A 21,514-nucleotide genomic window follows, 5' to 3' on the forward strand; every position below is an offset into this window, starting at 1 on the left:
TGCGTGATTGTGATTTTTAATTGGAGGAAAAGTTATAGCAACAGATTTATCTTCTGTTGTGATATCCATGTCATTGTCCCTTTACAATACTTTCATATTACAGACCAGTTTTATCTTCTGTTGTGATATTCATGTCATTGTCCCTTTACAATACTTCCCCATTACAGACCAGTTTTATCTTCTGTTGTGATATTCATGTCATTGTCCCTTTACAATACTTCCCCATTACAGACCAGTTTGATCTTCTTTTGTGATATCCATGTCTTTGTCCCTGTACAATACTTCCCCATTACAGACCAGTTTTATCTTCTGTTGTGATATTCATGCCATTGTCCCTTTACAATACTTTCATATTACAGACCAGTTTTATCTTCTGTTGTGATATTCATGTCATTGTCCCTTTACAATACTTCCCCATTACAGACCAGTTTTATCTTCTGTTGTGATATTCATGTCATTGTCCCTTTACAATACTTCCCCATTACAGACCAGTTTTATCTTCTGTTGTGATATCCATGTCTTTGTCCCTGTACAATACTTCCCCATTACAGACCAGTTTGATCTTCTTTTGTGATATCCATGTCTTTGTCCCTGTACAATACTTCCCCATTACAGACCAGTTTTATCTTCTGTTGTGATATCCATGTCTTTGTCCCTGTACAATACTTCCCCATTACAGACCAGTTTGATCTTCTTTTGTGATATCCATGTCTTTGTCCCTGTACAATACTTCCCCATTACAGACCAGTTTTATCTTCTGTTGTGGTATCCATGTCTTTGTCCCTGTACAATACTTCCCCATTACAGACCAAACCATTCACAACAAATTTGCTTTACTCATCAGGGTTCCAAACTCAAAATATAAAAAGATATTTTAGCAGTTAGGTTGGATTCCTTTTTTCCATTCTGTAGATTAAAATTAGTGATTGGAACGTTCGAACACTTGTCTTAATGAACAAACCAATCAAAATTCATTAAAGTCTCTAAAGTTTTTAAACCAACGAATAAGAAAACGTTATTATAAAACGTTGGGGACTTGTGTAATAAACAGCCCATTGTCCCATCTCTATCTGCAAATTTCTAGCTGAAAATCACGAATAGGTTTCGTGACTTTTTTTGAATTAATTTCGTTGTTGGTATAAATAGTTTAATAGTAAAACTAATTTCGTTTAAAATTTGTCCACCATGAAGTAAAGATTTAGCAACAACATATATCTAGAAGCACAAATTCACCATTTCAATGTAAAACAGTGATATATGGTTAGACAAATGACATTTTATGAAATTTTACCCATAATATATTTCAAGCTTTACAAATAAGTAAATGAGAAGAACTTTTTTGCGTCCTAAAATGGATATATTATTACTTGGACCTTACGCCAGATTTTTCATATCCTTATACTAAAGTGACAGGATGTCTGTTTGTCTGTGTTTGTTCTGAAGTATCTCGCTAACCGGTGAACCAATCGGATTCTCCTTAACAGGGTAGCTTCTCATAGGTCCCGGGAAGGTTTATAACTGTTTTGGGGGAAGGTACCACCACCCTCCCAAGATATATCGCCCCTAGAAACCCCCCCCCAAAAATAAAAAAATTAAATTTTTTAAAGTAAAGATAAAAATAGTCGGGGCACCCCCCCCCCCTAAATTTTTTTTTCTTTACTTATTCATTTTAAATCTAAAATAATAAATTAGGTTATCAAATTCGACTCTCCCCTAGGGGCGTAGTCGCTAGTTCTCTAATAAAGTGAAACTTGTTAAAAAACGATTCCCTACTTTCACCACCTTTAACCTTCCCTTCCCACTGGATGAACGAAGTGACCACTAAATGAGTGCAAGCTAAATTGAAGACAATTTCCCCTTCTGTTATAGTATCCACGTTCATTCTAGATCCATTGTCTATTATTCCAAGGAACTAATTCATATTAAAAATATTGCAAAAAAGTTTAACTATTTTTTGTTAACCTATTCCTTTATCCTGAATGGAAATACATTTAGAATTGTTAGAATTTGATCAGATCAATTTAGGTTATATACATCTGTTACTTCCATATATTACTATAAATATAGAGCCAGGTAGCTTATTTAGGTTCTATACCTCTGTTACTTCCATATATTACCATAGATATAGAGCCAGGTAGCTTATTTAGGTTATATACATCTGTTACCTCCATGTATTACTATAGATATAGAGCCAGGTAGCTTATTTAGGTTCTTTACTTATATTACTTTCATATATTACTATAGATATAGAGCCAGGTAGCTTATTTAGGTTCTATACCTCTGTTACTTCCATATATTACTATAGATATAGAGCCAGGTAGCTTATTTAGGTTCTATACCTCTGTTACTTCCATATATTACTATAGATATAGAGCCAGGTAGCTTATTTAGGTTCTATACCTCTGTTACCTCCATATATTACTATAGATATAGAGCCAGGTAGCTTATTTAGGTTCTATACCTATGTTACTTCCATGTATTACCATAGATATAGAGCCAGGTAGCTTATTTAGGTTCTATACCTCTGTTACTTCCATATATTACCTGTAGATATAGAGCCAGGTAGCTTATTTAAATTCTATACTTATGTTACTTCCATATATTATCAACCATAGATATAAAGCCAGGTAGTTTATTGTGTTATAATAAAAAAAAACTAATCTTATACATTGAGAAAATAATTGTTTTTAGTTGGTTTACTTACTTAGGCCTAATATAAAAATTAAAGAATTAGCTGTCCATCAATTTCAGAGATCATTCTGGACACAGAAAGACACACATCCAACTACTAATTATTCAGAACAATAGTAACTCTTTGTTTTCTAATGTGCAATGCAACCAAGAAGAAATAATCTACCATAGTTAACATGTAATGTGTAGGTGTGGTATCCGCCTAGGGTAAATGGCAGACACCAGAGTTCGAATAAAGACTACGGCAGTGTGAACAGACGTGGACACCTTACTATAGAGAAGCTACACTTCTCTAGCATTCACTAGACAAGAATCAACATCTATTTCAGTTGTCACTTTATTGAAGGGTTAAAGGATACTAAAGCTATATACAACAAACAATAACTACATGGATAGGAATAAATGATCATAACATAAAAGCATTATAATACATATACAATAGTCAGTTTGGGCAATCATGATTCCCCATCCCTGGAAAGGGTGGGGGGAATTAAGAATACAGTTAACCATAATATAAATACATATGGATTAGGAATAAAGATAGTTAAAGATAAATCATACAGTAAAACATAGATAATTGCAATGGTTAGGTAGATGGCTATCCCTGTCTGGGGCAGGCAGGATAGCCCATGGAGCAGCACAATAGGTAGATAAGCATAGAGGGGTTGAGTGGTAGGTCTGGGTCCTAAAGAGGGAAGGTTTGATGATTACTTGTGACAACAACAGTCTGTGTGGGGGTGATTCTATCAGGTGAGGGCAGGTTTAGATCCTTTATCCTCAGGGTTGAGGTGGTGCTGATAACTTGGTGGTTGAAGGGGAAGGTTCCGGTGCTTAAGATGGGAGAGGGAGGGGTAACACCCCTCCCTCCATTTGCAGGACAACTGAGAGATGAAATCAGTACCGTTATCTGACATATTTTCAGGTGGCTTTATAATTGTAGAATAACAGGATTTAGCTAGGTGCGTAGCATCACTATAATGTCTTGGTTTCTGCATGGTCCAGAGCTGCCGCATACCACAACTCTCCCCTCGGAAGGCTGGAGGGGTTGTCTGCACCGCCAGACTTCCGACAGTGGTTGCGGCCTTCAGTTTGTTGTCCTTGTGGAATGGGTCCGCCAGGATACCAGTTGCTGGACGGTGGTGGACTCCAGCCCTCCCCAGGTCTAACGGAATCGGCTATATCTGCTGGAGTAGCTGGTCCTGTTGGATATTCTGGCCGTTGGATGTGTACCTCTGAGGCCACCCTGGCAACCTCCAGGGGTGGCACAGCACATGAGGGGGCTTGGACCAACAGCCGCCTGGTATACACCTCTTCAGGTTTCTCCACTGGGCTGGTGGTCTCCATCGTGTTGGTCACCTTGCTGCTGGCAGGCTGGCTTCTGGATGCAGGCGCAGTTTCTTCGCCCTCGGGGCTGGTCAGGTTCATTCGGCTTCCAGGGTCTCTGTCAACGCGGGCAGGTGGTGGTTGCCATACTGTAGGAGCGTTGCCTCCTTCAGGCTCATTCTGGACATTGGCAGGGTGGTGCATGGCAGTCCGACCTGCGGGGTAGGGAAAGGTAACAGTCCATCCTTTATGCCGGAGGCTGTCTTGGATCTGCAAGGGTGGCTCCGCTCTAGTTGGCTGGGAGACAGGCCCATCCACGGACACTGCTGCTGGTGGACTGGAGGCACAAGGCTCCGGATTTCCTCCCCTAGCCTGAAGGGGTCCAGGCACATTTTCTCCATCTTGGGTAGACATAATTGTTGGGGATCCTCTACTTCTATGGTTAGGCTCGGCACTTGGCGCATCTAGTTGTGTTACTCCCCAGGCAGCGGTCAAAGCTTCTTCAGTTTGGCTGGTAATGGCTGATACCCTGGCTCCTGGGGCAGATGCAGGGGGCGCAGGCAAGTTTGGCCCAGCCCAAACTTCCTGGTACACCAGTGCAATGCAATTACCCTGGCTTGGTTGAGGGAGGTAGACAGCTGGATGCAGTTGAGGGTGAGGGACAGCTGGACTCTCCCTGCTGGCTGGGGGCTCTGGCTGGCTGGGGGTGACGGGTGTCACCCCTTCCTCTGGGGCTGCGGGCTCATTCCGGGGTCCAGGTATCTCGGTGGCGGCGACGGTTGTCGCCCCAGGCACCAGTGTGGGGGCGCTGGATAGCACCCCCCAGTCTTCACAGGGGTCCAGGTCTCTCGGTGGCGGCGACGGTTGTCGCCCCAGGCACCAGCGTGGGGCGCTGGATAGCACCCCCCAGTCTTCACAGGTGGCGGCGACGGTTGTCGCCCCAGACATCAGCTTGGTGGTGCAGGGAAGCACCTCTCGTTCCTTCCAGGTGGCGACGCCGGTTGGCGTCCCATACATCGACTCAGACTCGCTGGCTAGCGCCTCTTGCCTCTCCCACTCGGCGGCCGCCAGGGCCTCCTCGTACACCGTCCCGGTGGCGCTGGGTAGCGCCCCTCGGCTCTTGCTGGGGGTGACAGGGGTTACGGACACCGGTCCCCTGTGGTTGCGGCTGAGGTCCAGGCCAACCCGGTTGGGTTCAGCCGCTCCTCCCAGCACGTTGATCCTGGCCACCATGGTCCCAATCTGAGACACAGACTCCTGGGTAGCCGCGGCCCCAGCGGCGGCAGCTAGTTGGGGTGACGGCTGGGCATCTCCCTCCAGGTGGACCTGGGTGGCAGACTGGTTGCATGCAGGTTGTTGGGCGGCCTGGTGTTTCTTCATTGCCCGGTCCCAACCGGTTCTACACTTGGCGGCTGTGTGGCCGTTGAAGCGGCAGCGCCCCTTCGTCCAGCTGGGTCCCATCAGGCCGGCTTCCTCAGGGTGTATCAACCTGCCAGGTCTCTCCTCCTCCAGTTGGGGCACCAGCTGACAAACAGGGTCTCCCCTACTAGGGGTCAGGCGGTGCTGGGCTGCTTGTGGTGGCTCCTTGGTTACATTCAGCCTCCTCCCCATACACACAGGTTCCTTCCATCCAACAGCGGCTCTCCTCCCCTGGGTGGCGAGGCCAGCCTCGGCCTTAGCTTCTGCAGGTGCTTCTCCACATGAGGGATCCTGCCTCTGGGTATGCCAGGTGGTTGGTAGCAAAGGCCGTTGATGGTGCCAGTCGGAAAGGGGGCTATGATCTCTGGGGGGTACCTGTGGCCAGTGTGTGGACAGGTACCCACAGGTGGACCAGCAAGGCCCAGAAGATGCCATACTGATGGTAGCCTGAACTGTATTCCGGACTGTCAGCAGACTGTTGGTAGCCACCTGAGTTGGGCCAGAGTTGCCAGCTGGTATTGCGTCCCTGCCAGGCTCCGTCAGCTGCTGGTGGGGAGCCCCTGCGGTGGTTCTGGTTTTGGCAAGGGGTGGCCTTCTTATTGACTTCCCTGGTTGGAGCTCTGCATCCTGGTGGGCCTCCATCTTCAGCAGCATGGGGGAACTTGGCTGGGACATGTGCAGTGGTTCAACAGAGTAGCGGCATCTGGTCTTGGAGTGTGGGGGAACAGCCTCACTGCTGCTGGTCAACCCTGCTCCCTCCGTGCTGGGTAAAGTCTTCCACTGCAGCAGGTCACCAGTCCCCATCCTTAGGCCGGTCCCCAGTCGTTCCATGCCTGGGGGCTCCCAGGGAGGCTTGGGTGGCGGCTCCCCCACCCCCAGGTACGCGTCGGGCATCTGGGTGAAGAGCCTATTCCCCTGGGACAGCTCCCCATCCTCCAGCTTGGTGAGGCCAGCGCCAGGGAGGACCTTTCCACCCCAGAAACAGGTGGTACTGGCCCTGGGGCTGGGCCCCGTTGGAGTCTCAGTTCTGGTGGTAGTGTCCATCTTGGGGCTGGCCACTAAGTCTCTGAAGCTTGTCACCTTCTCATTAGGCTCAGTTGCATCGTTCAACACCCCCAGGAGGACACCTACAGGTTCAGCAATCCCCAGTCCAGTATTGCTATTTCTCGTACGTTGAGCACCAACTGAACAGGAGCTGTGCAGCGGACATTCAGTCACCCTTCCAGACAAGGGCATCTCAGGGACCAGGGGTCTGTGACCTGGCATGTGTTTGATGTTCACTGTACTCAACACAGTAGGCCAAAGTAATAACAGAAGTAGTATCTTGTAGATATAGAAGCAGAGTAGAGTAGCCGCGCCGCAAGGAGGTTCGAGCCGGCTCACCCCTAGTATAAATACTATAGCTGTGTAATTAGGGTGGTAGTCCACGTAGCCGTAGGCTCGGTCCTCCTGGCTCAAGAGTTTCTGTGGCTGGCGCGCCCCCATGATAAGTAGCAGGGGGTTGGTCTGTTGGTGCCAGCGTCTTGTTTAACTGTTGAGCCTGAGTGGTTCTCCTTTCCAGTATAGCTCTTGATTTCTGTGGTAACCAGCGGATCTTAGCTTAAAGGTAACAGGGAATATGTTAGGCATCCACAGATGTCTCTAGGAGCGTATCCGCTAGTAGATATATGGATAGGTAGGCTATCTATATATATACATGGCTACACGCCCATATATATATATATACGTGTATAGGGATATCCCCAGAGCTAGCTAGCTTTTCCTCCTTGCTCCAAAAAAAATCACGCTTCCTCTGTATATAGTTCACAACTATGAGGGTCGATGGTCCAGGTACACACCACCACTGCCCAGTGTGGGGCAGCAAGTCAGGCTATGTCCACAGGGTGGGCGTACTTTCGTTCAGTTACCATATCAGTTTCCAGTGTTGTTTGGTGAGGTTAGTATTCACTTGCTTGTACCCATGATACAAAAAAACAACATTATTTATCACTTGGGTATTTATATATACATATATTTGTTTCACTAACCACTCAGCTTTGAAGTAGGGTTGGCAGGGCTAGGAGATGTTGAGGGTCTGAGCGGGTTTAAGGAACTGGTTTAGTTTTCCTTATCACACTGTAGACAGGGAGGGAGGAGCTTGCAAGTTTTTCTCCTAAAAAAATATCTCTGTTGTATGCTATAGAGTGGCCCCTCTCCTGTGTGGGTGTGTGTGTGTGTGTGTGTGCGTGAAATCTCCTTTCCGTGCAGCGCGCTTACGCACCGTCAATCCGCGCACACAGATAAAACGCGCACTTGTCCCTCAACTCGCTCTCTCGTTGGTCCGCTTTGTCCGTTGGACTTATGATATTTTCCGCACTCTGTTGCGCTACCCGTGAATGGCGCTTTGTGTTCCCGGTCGCTAGCCCCACACTACAGACGGACTTAGTCTAGTGTGGGTAGGGGGGGAGCGCGTGAGGGGACGGGGGTAACTCCGTCCGTTCCCCCTGTGAGGGAGGGGGGTAACTGTGTGCTGGTGTGATAGTGCCTTTTCTTCTTAATCCTAGGCTTATCTATTATATCACCCTGATTGTATTTGCCTTCAATGGAGAGGGGCTCCTCCCTTTCCCTTGGAATAAGGGGTGTATTGTTGTTGTGCTATAGGCTTGAGGTGATTTGATTGTATATCAGGGTCTTTATTATATTACATCTAGCTTCTATTTTTGTCCTTATCACAATTGCATAACAGATTTGTTTACTAACCCTGTTCTATTTTTAGCTGTTATCACAATACACAATAAATCCAAGCCTGTTCTATTTTTAGATTTATCACAACACAACAATTTGTTTGCCAAGCTTTGCTCATAAATCTATTGTTTAGCCATCACACCAGGGTGGTAATCCCTGCAATGTGACCTAATATCTGTTTTTCTAGATGGGTGGCTGCGTTGTAGCCTCTCAGGATACTTGGAGTTGACGTAGTTTTTCTCTGTTCTGGTGCACTACACTCGTATGTTGGCTCGCAGCTTGCAGCTATGTGGCGTGTTTCAGCCTATCGGCGGCAGGGAATGTCCCGTCCTGCTAGCGCCGCTTGCAGCTATGTGGCGTGTTTCAGCCTATCGGCGGCAGGGAATGTCCCGTCCTGCTAGCGCCGCTTATCCAAATCCAGCTGATGGCGGCAGGGAATGTCCCGTCCTGCTAGCGCCACTGGTTCGGATCCTGCTATCTCTTGCAGTAAAATTGGCCTATTTTCAGCCGTTTACACTTATTTGGCTTGTTTCAGCCGGTCCGCAGGCCTGTTTCAGCCTTTTGAGCGCTCAATTCTCCGTTAGATGTCGGCGCTTCTCGCGGTTCTTCGTCAAGTTTCACTTCCACAACTGCCGGATGCAGAGTTAGACTTGCTGTCCAGGGTGGGTAATTCAGGTTGCTTGTGTCAGTTTTGCCAGTTTCACTGCTGGGAGTACCTTAGCCTCAGATGCGCGTCTGCTCTACACTTGTGGTTCGCCGTAATCTCACACAGCTGTCACCAAAAGTTGTGGTATCCGCCTAGGGTAAATGGCAGACACCAGAGTTCGAATAAAGACTACGGCAGTGTGAACAGACGTGGACACCTTACTATAGAGAAGCTACACTTCTCTAGCATTCACTAGACAAGAATCAACATCTATTTCAGTTGTCACTTTATTGAAGGGTTAAAGGATACTAAAGCTATATACAACAAACAATAACTACATGGATAGGAATAAATGATCATAACATAAAAGCATTATAATACATATACAATAGTCAGTTTGGGCAATCATGATTCCCCATCCCTGGAAAGGGTGGGGGGAATTAAGAATACAGTTAACCATAATATAAATACATATGGATTAGGAATAAAGATAGTTAAAGATAAATCATACAGTAAAACATAGATAATTGCAATGGTTAGGTAGATGGCTATCCCTGTCTGGGGCAGGCAGGATAGCCCATGGAGCAGCACAATAGGTAGATAAGCATAGAGGGGTTGAGTGGTAGGTCTGGGTCCTAAAGAGGGAAGGTTTGATGATTACTTGTGACAACAACAGTCTGTGTGGGGGTGATTCTATCAGGTGAGGGCAGGTTTAGATCCTTTATCCTCAGGGTTGAGGTGGTGCTGATAACTTGGTGGTTGAAGGGGAAGGTTCCGGTGCTTAAGATGGGAGAGGGAGGGGTAACACCCCTCCCTCCATTTGCAGGACAACTGAGAGATGAAATCAGTACCGTTATCTGACATATTTTCAGGTGGCTTTATAATTGTAGAATAACAGGATTTAGCTAGGTGCGTAGCATCACTATAATGTCTTGGTTTCTGCATGGTCCAGAGCTGCCGCATACCACATAGGGAAAGGAAATTTTGGAGCCAAAATCATTGATTCCTTTACATTTATATAATTCTAATTCTAAACAAAGAATTCGAATGCGCTATAGTGCAACGATGTAAAATAAATCTTGACCTAATTTTATTTTAAACGTTGCTTTAAAATTAACTAGCGGCTGCGCCCTTATAGGATATGGAAGGTATGAAAAATAGCCATTAAACCAAGACTAAAAAGCTTACTAATTAATATATTTAATAGGATAGGATATAAAATGAAAAAAAAAATAATAAAAATGGGCTACTCAAAACTGTTCTCAAGAGTGAGTAATTATCAAATTAATTTTTTAGGGTGGGAGGGGGGGGGGGGGAGGTATTACTCTTGCTGTCATTTAGTGGTTATCTTCTTCCTAAAAAATACTAAACTTTCCTGAAAATTGTCAACTCACTTTAGAATTGACATAAAATATCATAATGTAGGGATACTTGGTAGGGAGCGGTCATTGGAATATAAATTATACTTAACAAAATATTTCAAACCACTTTCTATAATTCGCTGACCTAATAATAATAATAACTATATGTTTCTAAATTAAACAATGATTGGTTGTTACAAACTTGCCGCGTGCAAATATTTCCAATAATGATTTTAATCAATGGAAGGTTTAATTATGCTTATCACAATTGGGGGTGATTATCAATTTATTTGCCATTGGCTTAAATCATAAGAACTCTTGCAATTTATTTTTTGTTGTTGATTTTCCAAGAGACAAGAAAGGGCATACCGACTGACTGATTTAATCGTAACCACGCTTCTATTTATTAAAGAGAATGGGTAAACATTAATTAACCTTTAATGAAAGTGAACTTTGACAAATTTCTTAAAAATTGCAAAAAAAAATCCAAAGTTTTTTGCACCATTTTTATCTCTTTTTCATAATTAATTATTGTGTGAAATAATTAATCAAATTTTGTACACTAAGTTATTTTATATAATTTTAATGATTATTTGAAATGTTTACAAATAAAATAAACAATTAAATTGAGTTGGCAAATTTACCCTATATTTCTAAAATTCTGTTAACCCGTTAATCCCTCTATCTCCTTAAATGGCGATTCCTGTAACATTCAATAGTACTCTATAGTTCAATAAGGGATTTATATGAACAAAAGATAGGCTGTTTAATGATGTTGATATTTTCTGTGGATCAGAGTTTTGCCATCAATGAAGCTGAGATGGAATTATAATTTCAATAAGCTTTAAAAATTTAGAATGACAAGGATGACAATATTCATATAATCGAAGCTCTGGAACGGTAGTACAAACGAACTTTATCATTAAGAGTGTCAGAACGTGCTTTAAATTGACGTACGGACTTTTTGTTGACGACTATAGAGTTGCTACGCTTTCTAAATCGATAGGACAATTCTAACATTCCTAAATCGGACGAACGTAACGACCCTAAATGGAAACGTTTCACTTTAAATAAACTTAAAAAATTTAGAATGATAAATCATCCAGTCTCCCCCATTACTTCACTAAATTCACTTCCCTTCCTTTTCCCTTCCTTTTCCTTTTACTTTCCTTTCCTTTCCTTCCTGACAATGGCAGCTAATTTGATTTATATCCCCAATGATGATACACAAAAATACCCTTTCTTTAGATGAAGATTAGTGGTTCAAACGTTTTAACATTCAAGTTAAATAACTAACAAATCAAAATTCACAATAGTCCCCAAAGTGTTAACCCATCACGTTATTTTACAACTTTGGGGACTAGTGTAATAAACAACCCATTTTCCCCTCATTCCCTGCCTGATAACCCTCTAATAAGTATGATTCATACTTCTAATGTACACTAATTCAGCATCTTTTAACGTAATTGGATGTCCTTGTTTTCATCCTTGTAATATTTGTAGACTGGTGACCCGCGCTTGATGGAGGACAAATGCCACAGAGGGAAGAAACAAGGACACACGGGTACACTAGAACAAAGGTTTTCAAAGGTAAAATAATCTATAATTCAACGTAGAACTCTGTCTGACCGTCCGTATGAAGCTTAAAATCTTGCTGACCGCATATAAACTCGTATTCTTAGTGTAAACCCCAAAATTCAAGTCTTTTAGCTTTCAACAACAATGTACTAAAAAAACTTTCGCTAATTAGAAATATTACATTCTTGTTTTCTTACCCAGATCACAAAAGAAGACTTTAAATCTTTTTCACAATGATTTATTAAAAGTAATCTGACAACTATAACATTTTATTTCAATAGTAGTGTCTGGTATACAGGAATAGGAAAATGAAAGATTATTTAAGAAACATCTACAAAATTCGAAAATACATGTATCTTAAAATTGTATTTGATAAAGTAGAGTATTGATTGTTTGCCCGTTAATATCTCGAAAACCACTGAGCCGATTTAGTTCTCTATTTTAGGAAAGCTTCACATAGGTTAGATGGTATTCATTTTTTAGATTCAAGTCTTAGGATGGTTGTTGACTAGTTTTCTGTCCCATCACTCCCCCTTGAATTTAGAGCTCCGGGAGACCAGGGGCGCATCCGATATTAAGCGAAATGTATTACAAAACTAAATGGGCTCGGCAGATGCAGTCGAATTTTTAATACTAATCTGCACGATTAAATGTTCATTAGAATTCTTAAATTGAAACTTAGGGTAAAGATAGTTGAATGTGCAATTGACCTATCTCTTTAGTCAAGAATTATTTGTCTGTGTGTGTGTATGAGTAAGTGGGCGTGTTGGTATAAGAAAAAGTGTGTGTGTGTGTGTGTGTGTGTGTGTAAGTGTGTGAGTCTATGTAAAAGTTAGAATGTAAAATTTATATCTTTCCGTATAGATAAGGGACAGGTTGAAGAAAATTTTTTAAACCAAATAGATTTTCCTCCTTTACACTACTAAACTAACAGGATGCCTGTATGTATTTCTGCTAAGATATAGTTTTAAACATATTTTTCAGGAGTTTTGACACTGATCCAAGGTTTTGTGTTATTTGGAAAGGGGTACAACAACCCCCTATGTGGTTTTTACTCCTTCCCCCTATAAAATAAATATTTTGTATAATAAAGAATACAGTTACGGAGGTTCCCTCCCCTTTTGGAGCGAAGTCCTTACAGGCAAGGGGCGAAAAGTTCTTAAACTTAGAATTATTTCTTTTTCTTAAATTACCATGAATTTAAGAATGAAAATTTTTTTTTGTTTAAAGGTTTTAAATTAGTGTAAAAATGACTTAACAACCCTCTGTCCCTGAAATCCATGTCTCTAAAGGATATAACATTGGATTTATGACAAGCATATCAATAGAAAATTTTATACTTTTACATTTTAATATAAAAAGATTGATTTTCTAGGCACATTTTCTAGAAAAATTGGTAGAATCGCATACTACGACAGTGGACCCCCCCCCCCTCCTCCTTTCTTCATATAATCTGATATTTAACCCTTTAGAACTCAAAAGATAATTCAAAGAATTAAATAAATAACCCCCCCACCACTAAAAATTAGCATTTGGTTGGTTCACTGGTAATATAATTGATTTCTCTGGGAAAATTGAAGATAAAATTTATTGGCCGTGAAATATGGCGTAATAAATAATGAATATATTTAGAAAATTCTTTTAGTTTTAAATGTTTTAGATTTGGCCACATTTATAAAACTTGAAAAGATGATGTGTTATTTGATAAACTTACCATTCGGGTTAAAGTAATTGGTACTTATGAACAATTCAAACAATAAAAATTTTTATAATCTAAAAATAGAATAGCCTAAAACCATCCCGGAACCTATTTGAAGCTTCCATAAAAATGGGGACTCAATCATCTAGTAGATATCGAAATCTTAAGCTTCAGACAAAAAAAGCTTACTACTTTGTATAACATGCACCTATTGGAGGAAGGGGGGAGTTCTGTGGTGGGAAATATAGCCTAAAACAACCAAGTAACATTTGTAAAGCTATCCTGAAGAGTACAACCCATTTGTACCAGCAAGTACAAGCTTCAGACAAAAAAATACATCTATATATTCTAGGATATCTTAAGCTATAGACAAAAACACAACCTTACTACTTTATATAATACTAGCCTAAAGCCATACACATTACCCAGACTTATTTATTTAAATAAATAGCCTAAAACCATCTCAGAACCTAAAAAAAGCTTCACTTTAAATACACAGAATTATATTGATATAAATGGTTTGAAATATGTATATGTCCATGGTATAAAATACTGGGTAAATTTAAAATATTGAAAATCTGGAATGCACTGCACAGCTCACTTCCCCAAATTTTCCTACATTTTTGGTTGTTGCAATCTAATTATAAAAATCTAAATGAATAAAATTGAAATGTCAGGTCTCTCTGAACTTGATATTTAGGGCAGTTTCCTTTTATCTCTGATTGACACCCCCCTCCCTCCCTCCACTGCCTCTCTTTGAAAGTTTTATAAAATATTTTTTGATTGCTGAATTGAAACAAGTTTGGAAAGTTAAAGAATCTTGAGACGCGACTGTAAAAACTATAACTATTTGATAATAAGACATATAGTTTTTTTTCCTTTCGCCACCTTTTTCAAAGGCATTAGATTTCATGAAAACTAGTATTGTTGTACAATCTGTAAGACTATATTATAAAGATAAATTTTACGTTTTTATAGTTGCAACTTAAAAGAATTAAGGGGGTTATTAATATTTAAAAGTAATTTTTTTTACCCATGAAAAAAAGAAAAACTAATCGATCTACAAATAATACATTTAGTTTGGTAAATTTATTTATTACTAGAGGTAACGCCCCTAACATGTAAAGGCTTAAAACCATCTCAAGACTTAAATCTGAAAGTAAAGTAGCCTAAAACCATCACAGGACCTTAGTAAATATAACCCAAAATTAGAGAAGTTTTATTCTTTTTCATTGCACCAACTGTACTTCGTGAAATTATTACCCTACATTTACATTTTAAACAATTGTAAATTTGTTTATTAGGCCTTGATAAGCTGGCTTTATTATATTTTATTTGCGATTAAATGTTAAAATCAACAGTAATAAAACAGTTTCTATAGAGGTGACCTATTTAATCAAAACCAAAGATCTTTAATATTAACAATAATCAGATGATTTGAGTAAAAAATAGAGGGGGAAGGGGTTAAATAACTGTATGTCCTCATCCCTGTGGAATCTGTGCCGGCTTTCAATTGGGTCTTCGCATATCAGTCAATAAGGTCGAAAATGTTAACACAGTCAAGTCGCTACAAAAGAGCAGAAATCAGTATGCTAGCATACGAAAAAGATCCCCAACAATGGGTCCTGGTAGTTGTCTTGGTTATACACCTATACTAACACATTAATTATCAGAAGTATGTCATAAAGGGTTGTAGAATGGGGAGGGGGGATAGGAGAGGGGAGGGTTAAGTATTCTACTATAAAAATAGGAATTAATGCGAATCTTCCCAATGTTTCTATATGTGCAAATGTTCTTTGATATAAATTATTAGTTTTTGCATTGATGCTTTAGCCTCTACACTACATATTTGCATGTACATATAGTGTTAAGGACACCCAGTACATTCTAAATATTATGCATACAAATTTAAAATTGAATCAGAATTTTAAATTTAATATTTCAAAACCTTTGTTACTTAACTTTTGCAATATGGATCTTAAAGATATTTGCAATTATTTTTTAGTCAATGAAAGAATTGGTTTATCAATTTGTTGCTACGCCCCTAGAGGCCTCTAGGGGCACTTAAGGAGAGTCGAATTTTAGGGTCATCTCAAAAAACGCCTATCTCAGAAAACGCCTATCTCAAAAAACGCCCATCTCAGAAAACGCCTATCTCAAAAAACGTCCATCTCAAAAAACGCCTATCTCAAAAAACGCCTTTTTCATAAAATGCCTACTACATTTTGCACAATATGTACATTATAAATCTTCTTATTGAAATATCTATCTCTGAAGTCACTCTTGTACATTCCTTAGGCACTTTTTATTCTTTTAATCATTTTGAGCAATAATATACTACCTAAAGGTTTGCTTTTTGAAAATTGATCACAATTGAATAACAAAAACTTTTACCTAATGAATTCATGTTTTAAGTTTCTCTATTTCATACTAGCGGCTTTGCCCCTAGCCTCTAGAGGCTTTTTTTCTGAAGTTTCAGGGGAGAATTTTGAAAATTTTGTTTACATTTTTGTTTTTAGATATTTTCTTTATTTTATAACTCATTATAACTTTTTATATTTATTTATAGTGATTTATATTATTCAAATTTTTTTCTTTTTTTATTGTTTTTTTAAATTTCTTTGCCATTAGCCTTTTTGGGGCTTCACCCCTACAGGAGAAGGAAGGTTTCACAATCTTTTTGAATTTGATAAAACAAATATTATGCTTATTTTATTCTAAAATCTTTTTATCCTTTTTTGGTCTTTTAAAATCGCTAGGATTTGTAATTGCACTTAAAAAAAGAGTGAATAATGAGATTTCCCTTTTATTATTGTTATTATCATAAACCGGTTATTTTACTTACAACACATTTTAGAATTTTTCTATTCTCAACCATTCATAAAGATGTTGTGGAATTTGGGTTGGGTGAAGTACAAATCCCTATATTCCTCTTTATTTTTATCAGATTAAAAATTATGTACTTTTGAATAAGGTTTAACAATTAAACCCTTTCCTCTAATGAGTTCTCTATCCAATAATTTTCTCCTTTCCCCTATTTTCCATTTATCTAAAGTATCCCCATTCTCTTAATATAGAAGCTACTCTTTAGTTTACCATTTTATCCATCTTTGTACATAGTTTATTGACTGGTTGATTTAGTAACTGTTTATTTGTGTTTTAGATAAGAGATCATGAATGACAAGTATTTTATTATTCTATTGAATACTAATTATGAATTAGGCTTAATTTTTTTTTTAAAATGTAGTAGGCATTTTATGAAAAAGGCGTTTTTTGAGATAGGCGTTTTTTGAGATGGGCGTTTTTTGAGATAGGCGTTTTCTGAGATGGGCGTTTTTTGAGTATAGCCGAATTTTATAACCTAATTTATTATTAAAATTTTTTTTTTTGGGGGGGGGATATTTTTCTAGGGGCGATTTTTCTTGGGAGGGTGGTGGTACCCTTCCCCAAAATAGTTATAAACCTTCTCGGGACCTTTGAGACGCTACCCTGTTAAGGAGAACCCGATCGGCTCAGTGGTTAGCGAGATCCTTCGGTACAAACACACAGACAAACAGACATCCTGTTACTTTAGTATAAGGATATATGGACAATTGATTTCATTTTTAATTAACAAGGATGACAAATTCCATAATAATATTTATTGACATACTTAAATTTTTAAGACTTGATTATAGAGATGCTTCGCTTATAACATTGTACCTTGTAGGGTAATTGGAATAATTATTCCAAAAATCAGATGAATAGGGTAATTATATAATGCCAAAATTTGCAGTTGTCAGCATTTTTAAAATTGACATACGGACTTTCTGGTAATTATAGAGTTGCTACGCTTTTTCTAAACTAACTACTACAAGAATCACCATGCTAAGTTTGAATCAATGGGCCAATTCTGACATGTTTAAATTAACGCACTAATCGTTCCAGACGTACGGACGAGCCGACTCTCATCATAGAAAAGCTTCGCTTTCAAAAAGTATTTTTTTTTGCAGAAAGAAGTTGGAGTAGCAGTTGCGGGTGGAGCCGTCGGAGTCGGAGCTCTGACAGCTATTTCCATAGCCACTGGCGGCGCTGAGGCGCTGGCAGCTCTTCCTATATTCGTAGCTCCAAGCAGTATTCTGGCTGGTCACAGGTAGGCCACAGGGATTTAAATGGATAAGCCAATGGCCGTTAAATTTGTGTACATTCCCAATGATGATAAGCAAAATAAAACCCTTCTGTAGATAACAATTTGTGTTTGAAACGTTTGGATACTTAACTTAATTAACAAACCAATCATAATTTAATAAAAGTCCCCAAAGTGATTACGACAACGAATAAGAAAATATTATAATACAACTTTTGGGATTAGTGTCATAAATATATCCCCTCCATCCTTGGGTAAGGCACCAGCAGAGTGAGTGAGGATGGGGTGTGTCTACACTTCCCAAAATAGGAATAGCCGCCTTCCCCTTTTTCAGCCTCTTAAGTTTTCACACCCCCTGGTGAATTCTTGTGCACGCCACTAGAAGGTTTTAAATTCGTATTATACTCTGTGACAAAATAAATCTTGTATTTACTAAAACAGAAGTGAATTGTACAATTTTAAGGATCTAATTTGAAGTAATTTATTGGTATATTTGTAGACATCATGATGACAGTTATTTCGCATCTTATTATAGACAGCTTCGCGGATATTAGAAAAAATGAAGATTAAACAACTTTTACTAATTTTAATATTCGTAAAAAATTGTCAATAATATGATGATGTACATTAATTTTTCCGTATGGCTGTGAATCGGTTCTAAACCAGTGGATATTGATGGGTTTAGAAGCCATACTGGAAAAATGGTTATACCCAACAATTTTAGGTACAATAAAGATACTCTGTCTAATGTTATATAATATTTGTAGGTTTTTCAACACATCTTCTACGAATCCACCACCTTGTGGACCAGTCAGAATAAATGGTAAGAAACTATCTACCGGTATGGATTCGAATCCGGCTAATTTCTGCTGAATTAGAACCTATTCTTGGGCATACTAAAAGATCATGCATTCCAATTGCGTAGCATAATGAACTAAAATTAGACAACAAAAATATATTTAAATCATTATTATAATCTGCATATAAAAAAAATGTTTGTAACTGTAGTGAAAGGTCTCGCTAACCATGAAACTGACATTGCTCTTCTTTACAGAGAAGGTTGATAACTAATTAAGGTGAGGGTAACTTTAACCTGGAAAAAAAGTTTCGATTGAACTTAAATTGTAAGAGAATGCTCACTTCCCCTTTCTCTCCAACAAGGAAACAAAGAGGTCTCTAGGGGCGTAGCTGCTAGGTCTAAATATATTATTCAGTTCCCATATATGTTAGAAGGAGAGATAAATTTTCTATTTAATTTCTATTTTCATTTATTTTCAGACATGCGATGGAACTGTTGCGGTCAGCCTGAGGTTGGGGGGAAGGGGTGTACAGATATGTGTGATCTCTGCGACAAGATCTGGGGAGAGGGGCCTGGCTGTGTTCTTATCAGGTAAATACTTGCAGGAAGGGGGGGGGGGCGGTGCCCAGATATGTGAGATCTCTTTGACAAGATTTGGGGGGAGGGGACTGGTTGTGTTTTTATTAGGTAAATACTTGGAGGGGGAGGAGTGTACAGATATGTGTCATCTCTGTGACAAGATACGGGGGGAGGGGCCTGGCTGTGTTCTTATCAGGTAAATACTTGCAGGAAGGGGGGGGAGGGTGCACAGATATGATCTCTGTGACAAGATCTGGGGGGGAGGGGCCTGGCTGTGTTCTTAACAGGTAAATACTTGCAGGGAGGGGGAGGGGTTCACAGATATGATCTCTGTGACAATATCTGGGGGGGGGGGGGGAGGGGCCTGACTGTGTTCTTATCAGGTAAATACTTGCAGGGAGGGGGGGGGGGGGTGCACAGATATGATCTCTGTGACAAGATCTGGGGGGAGGGGCCTGGCTGTGTTCTTAACAGGTAAATACTTGCAGGGAGGGGGGGGGGGGGGGTTCACAGATATGATCTCTGTAACAAGGTCTGGGGGGAGGGACCTGGCTGTGTTAACAGGTAAATACTTGCAGGGAGGGGGAGGGGTTCACAGATATGATCTCTGTGACAATATCTGGGGGGGGGGGGGGGGAGGGGCCTGACTGTGTTCTTATCAGGTAAATACTTGCAGGGAGGGGGGGGGGGGATGCACAGATATGTGTGATCTCTGTGACAAGATCTGGGGGGAGGGGCCTGGCTGTGTTCTTATCAAGTAAATACTTGCAGGGGGGGGGGGGGTGTACAGATATGTGCGATCTCTGTGACAAGATCTGCGGGGAGGGGCCTGGCTGTATTCTTATCAGGTAAATACTTGCAGGGAGGGGGGGGGGGGGTAGTGTGCACAGATATGATCTCTGTGACAAGATTTGGGGGGGGGGGGGCTGGCTGTGTTCTTATCAGGTAAATACTTGCAAGGAGGGGGGGGGGGGGAGGGTGCACAGATATGTGTCATCTCTGTGACAAGATCTGGGTGGAGGGGCATGGCTGTGTTCTTATCAGGTAAATACTTGTAGGGAGGGGGGGGGGGGGGAGGTGTACAGATATGTGTGATCTCTGTCACAAAATAATAATCACCATTTAATTTCAGAAATCCTGACCGAGGTTTACAAGGCCAGATGAATACATATGAAGTTCATGTCAAGAATCATGATCTCGTCCAAAATGAAGTCCCACACAATAACAAGAAAACAAAATCTATTGTTAGTAGCGAAGCTACCGCTATTCTATAATTTACTTAGTATGTGCGTCCATATCGCTATGGAGGAAATTTTTTTTCGGTTGCTATTTAAGATAGAATGCTCATTTTTCGATGAAGATACCCCTTACCAAAGAGTACCCAGCAATTAATCTACTTTGTCCGTCAGTCTGTCGGTTATGCTACAAAAAATACAATTAATTTGTTCATTTTTTAATAATTAAATAAACTACCTTATGTATGACAACTAAATACCTGTTCTGTAACTCACTTTGTCCGTTTCTACATCTAGTTATTCTTTGTGCTTCGCTACTTATGGATGTTGTCATCCTTGTTTCGTAATTATTGTACTAGAGCTTAGAACTAAACAATACAGACATTGATACAATTAAAACCGTTCACAAAAAGTATAAATCATTTAGAAAATTTTTAAAACGATCAAATGAAAGAAACTCTTCTAGCATATGAATCTAGTCATTGTGAAATAACCACCACATCTGTAACCATCAACTAAATATATTTTTTAATTCGTAAAGGTTTCGTGATTTTGGGGAGCAATACATCGTAGTAAAAACGATGTTTCTATCTGCCCCCTCCCCCAAAAAAATATTACATTAGATTTATTTCGCTTGTTCTCATTCCTATAATTACCAATACACTAGCAATATAGGGAAAGGTCATTAGGAGATAAATTAATCTTCCTTTCATTCGAATACAGAGTTAGAAAATATAAAATATCTTTTAAAAGGCCAGGGGTTGTGATTCAGTAACTAATTCCACTTAAAATTGCTGAAAATTTTAATTTACTTCTGGCGTAATGATTTGTGGTGAAACTTAAGGGAAGTGGGTAGGAAGGATGTGGAAGAATGAAGTGGGTTGTGGGAAGATTTTCACTTAAAATTATTTGTCAGAATTCTGGTCGTCCTTGAACAAGGCTTGAAGATTATTTTAACTCCAATTTACCTATCTCTGGGATAAGTGTGAATTAAATCTGTAACTGTCAATCAATTAAATAATATAATTATAACTTAAAAATATGAGTTTTGTAAACTTTCAATGCATTTTGAAAATCAAATAGGAAAGTAGTTTTTAAAATTTTAAAAAAGCTTAAGTCTGAAATCAGAAATAAGAACTATTTTTAAGACTAAACCAAAAAAAATATCCGTATGATGGGTTTTTGAAAAAATTAAATAACTCACATTTTTAGAACCGAAATTATTTGTTTTTACTTTAGCTGAATGAAATATCTGTTTAATAATAATGAATCAAATTTTAAGTATTTTAGTTAAATAGTTAGTGATAAAATAGGCAATACTTTTAAAATTTTTA

General features: G+C 39.7%; 1 protein-coding gene across 4 annotated transcripts in view; it reads left to right on the forward strand.

The window, feature by feature from the left end:
- LOC145306941 (uncharacterized) overlaps nt 1-20,637 on the forward strand; it is a 49,842-nt gene extending 29,205 nt beyond the window's left edge. For 2 of the 4 annotated variants that reach the window (XM_080149295.1, XM_080149303.1), the window contains exons 11-15: nt 11,668-11,754; nt 17,434-17,573; nt 18,335-18,390; nt 18,846-18,957; nt 20,078-20,637. In XM_080149295.1, coding sequence (XP_080005421.1) covers nt 11,668-11,754; nt 17,434-17,573; nt 18,335-18,390; nt 18,846-18,957; nt 20,078-20,219 — 537 coding nt within the window. In that variant the 3' untranslated portion in view covers nt 20,220-20,637. The remainder of the gene's footprint in view (nt 1-11,667; nt 11,755-17,433; nt 17,574-18,334; nt 18,391-18,845; nt 18,958-20,077) is intronic. The other 2 variants (XM_080149281.1, XM_080149288.1) reach the window with 1 other exon arrangement.
- Nucleotides 20,638-21,514: the final 877 nt, after the last annotated feature.

The sequence above is a fragment of the Acartia tonsa genome, chromosome 2, assembly GCF_053477335.1.
Source record: "Acartia tonsa isolate MP-2025a chromosome 2, ASM5347733v1, whole genome shotgun sequence".
NCBI lineage: Eukaryota > Metazoa > Arthropoda > Copepoda > Calanoida > Acartiidae > Acartia > Acartia tonsa.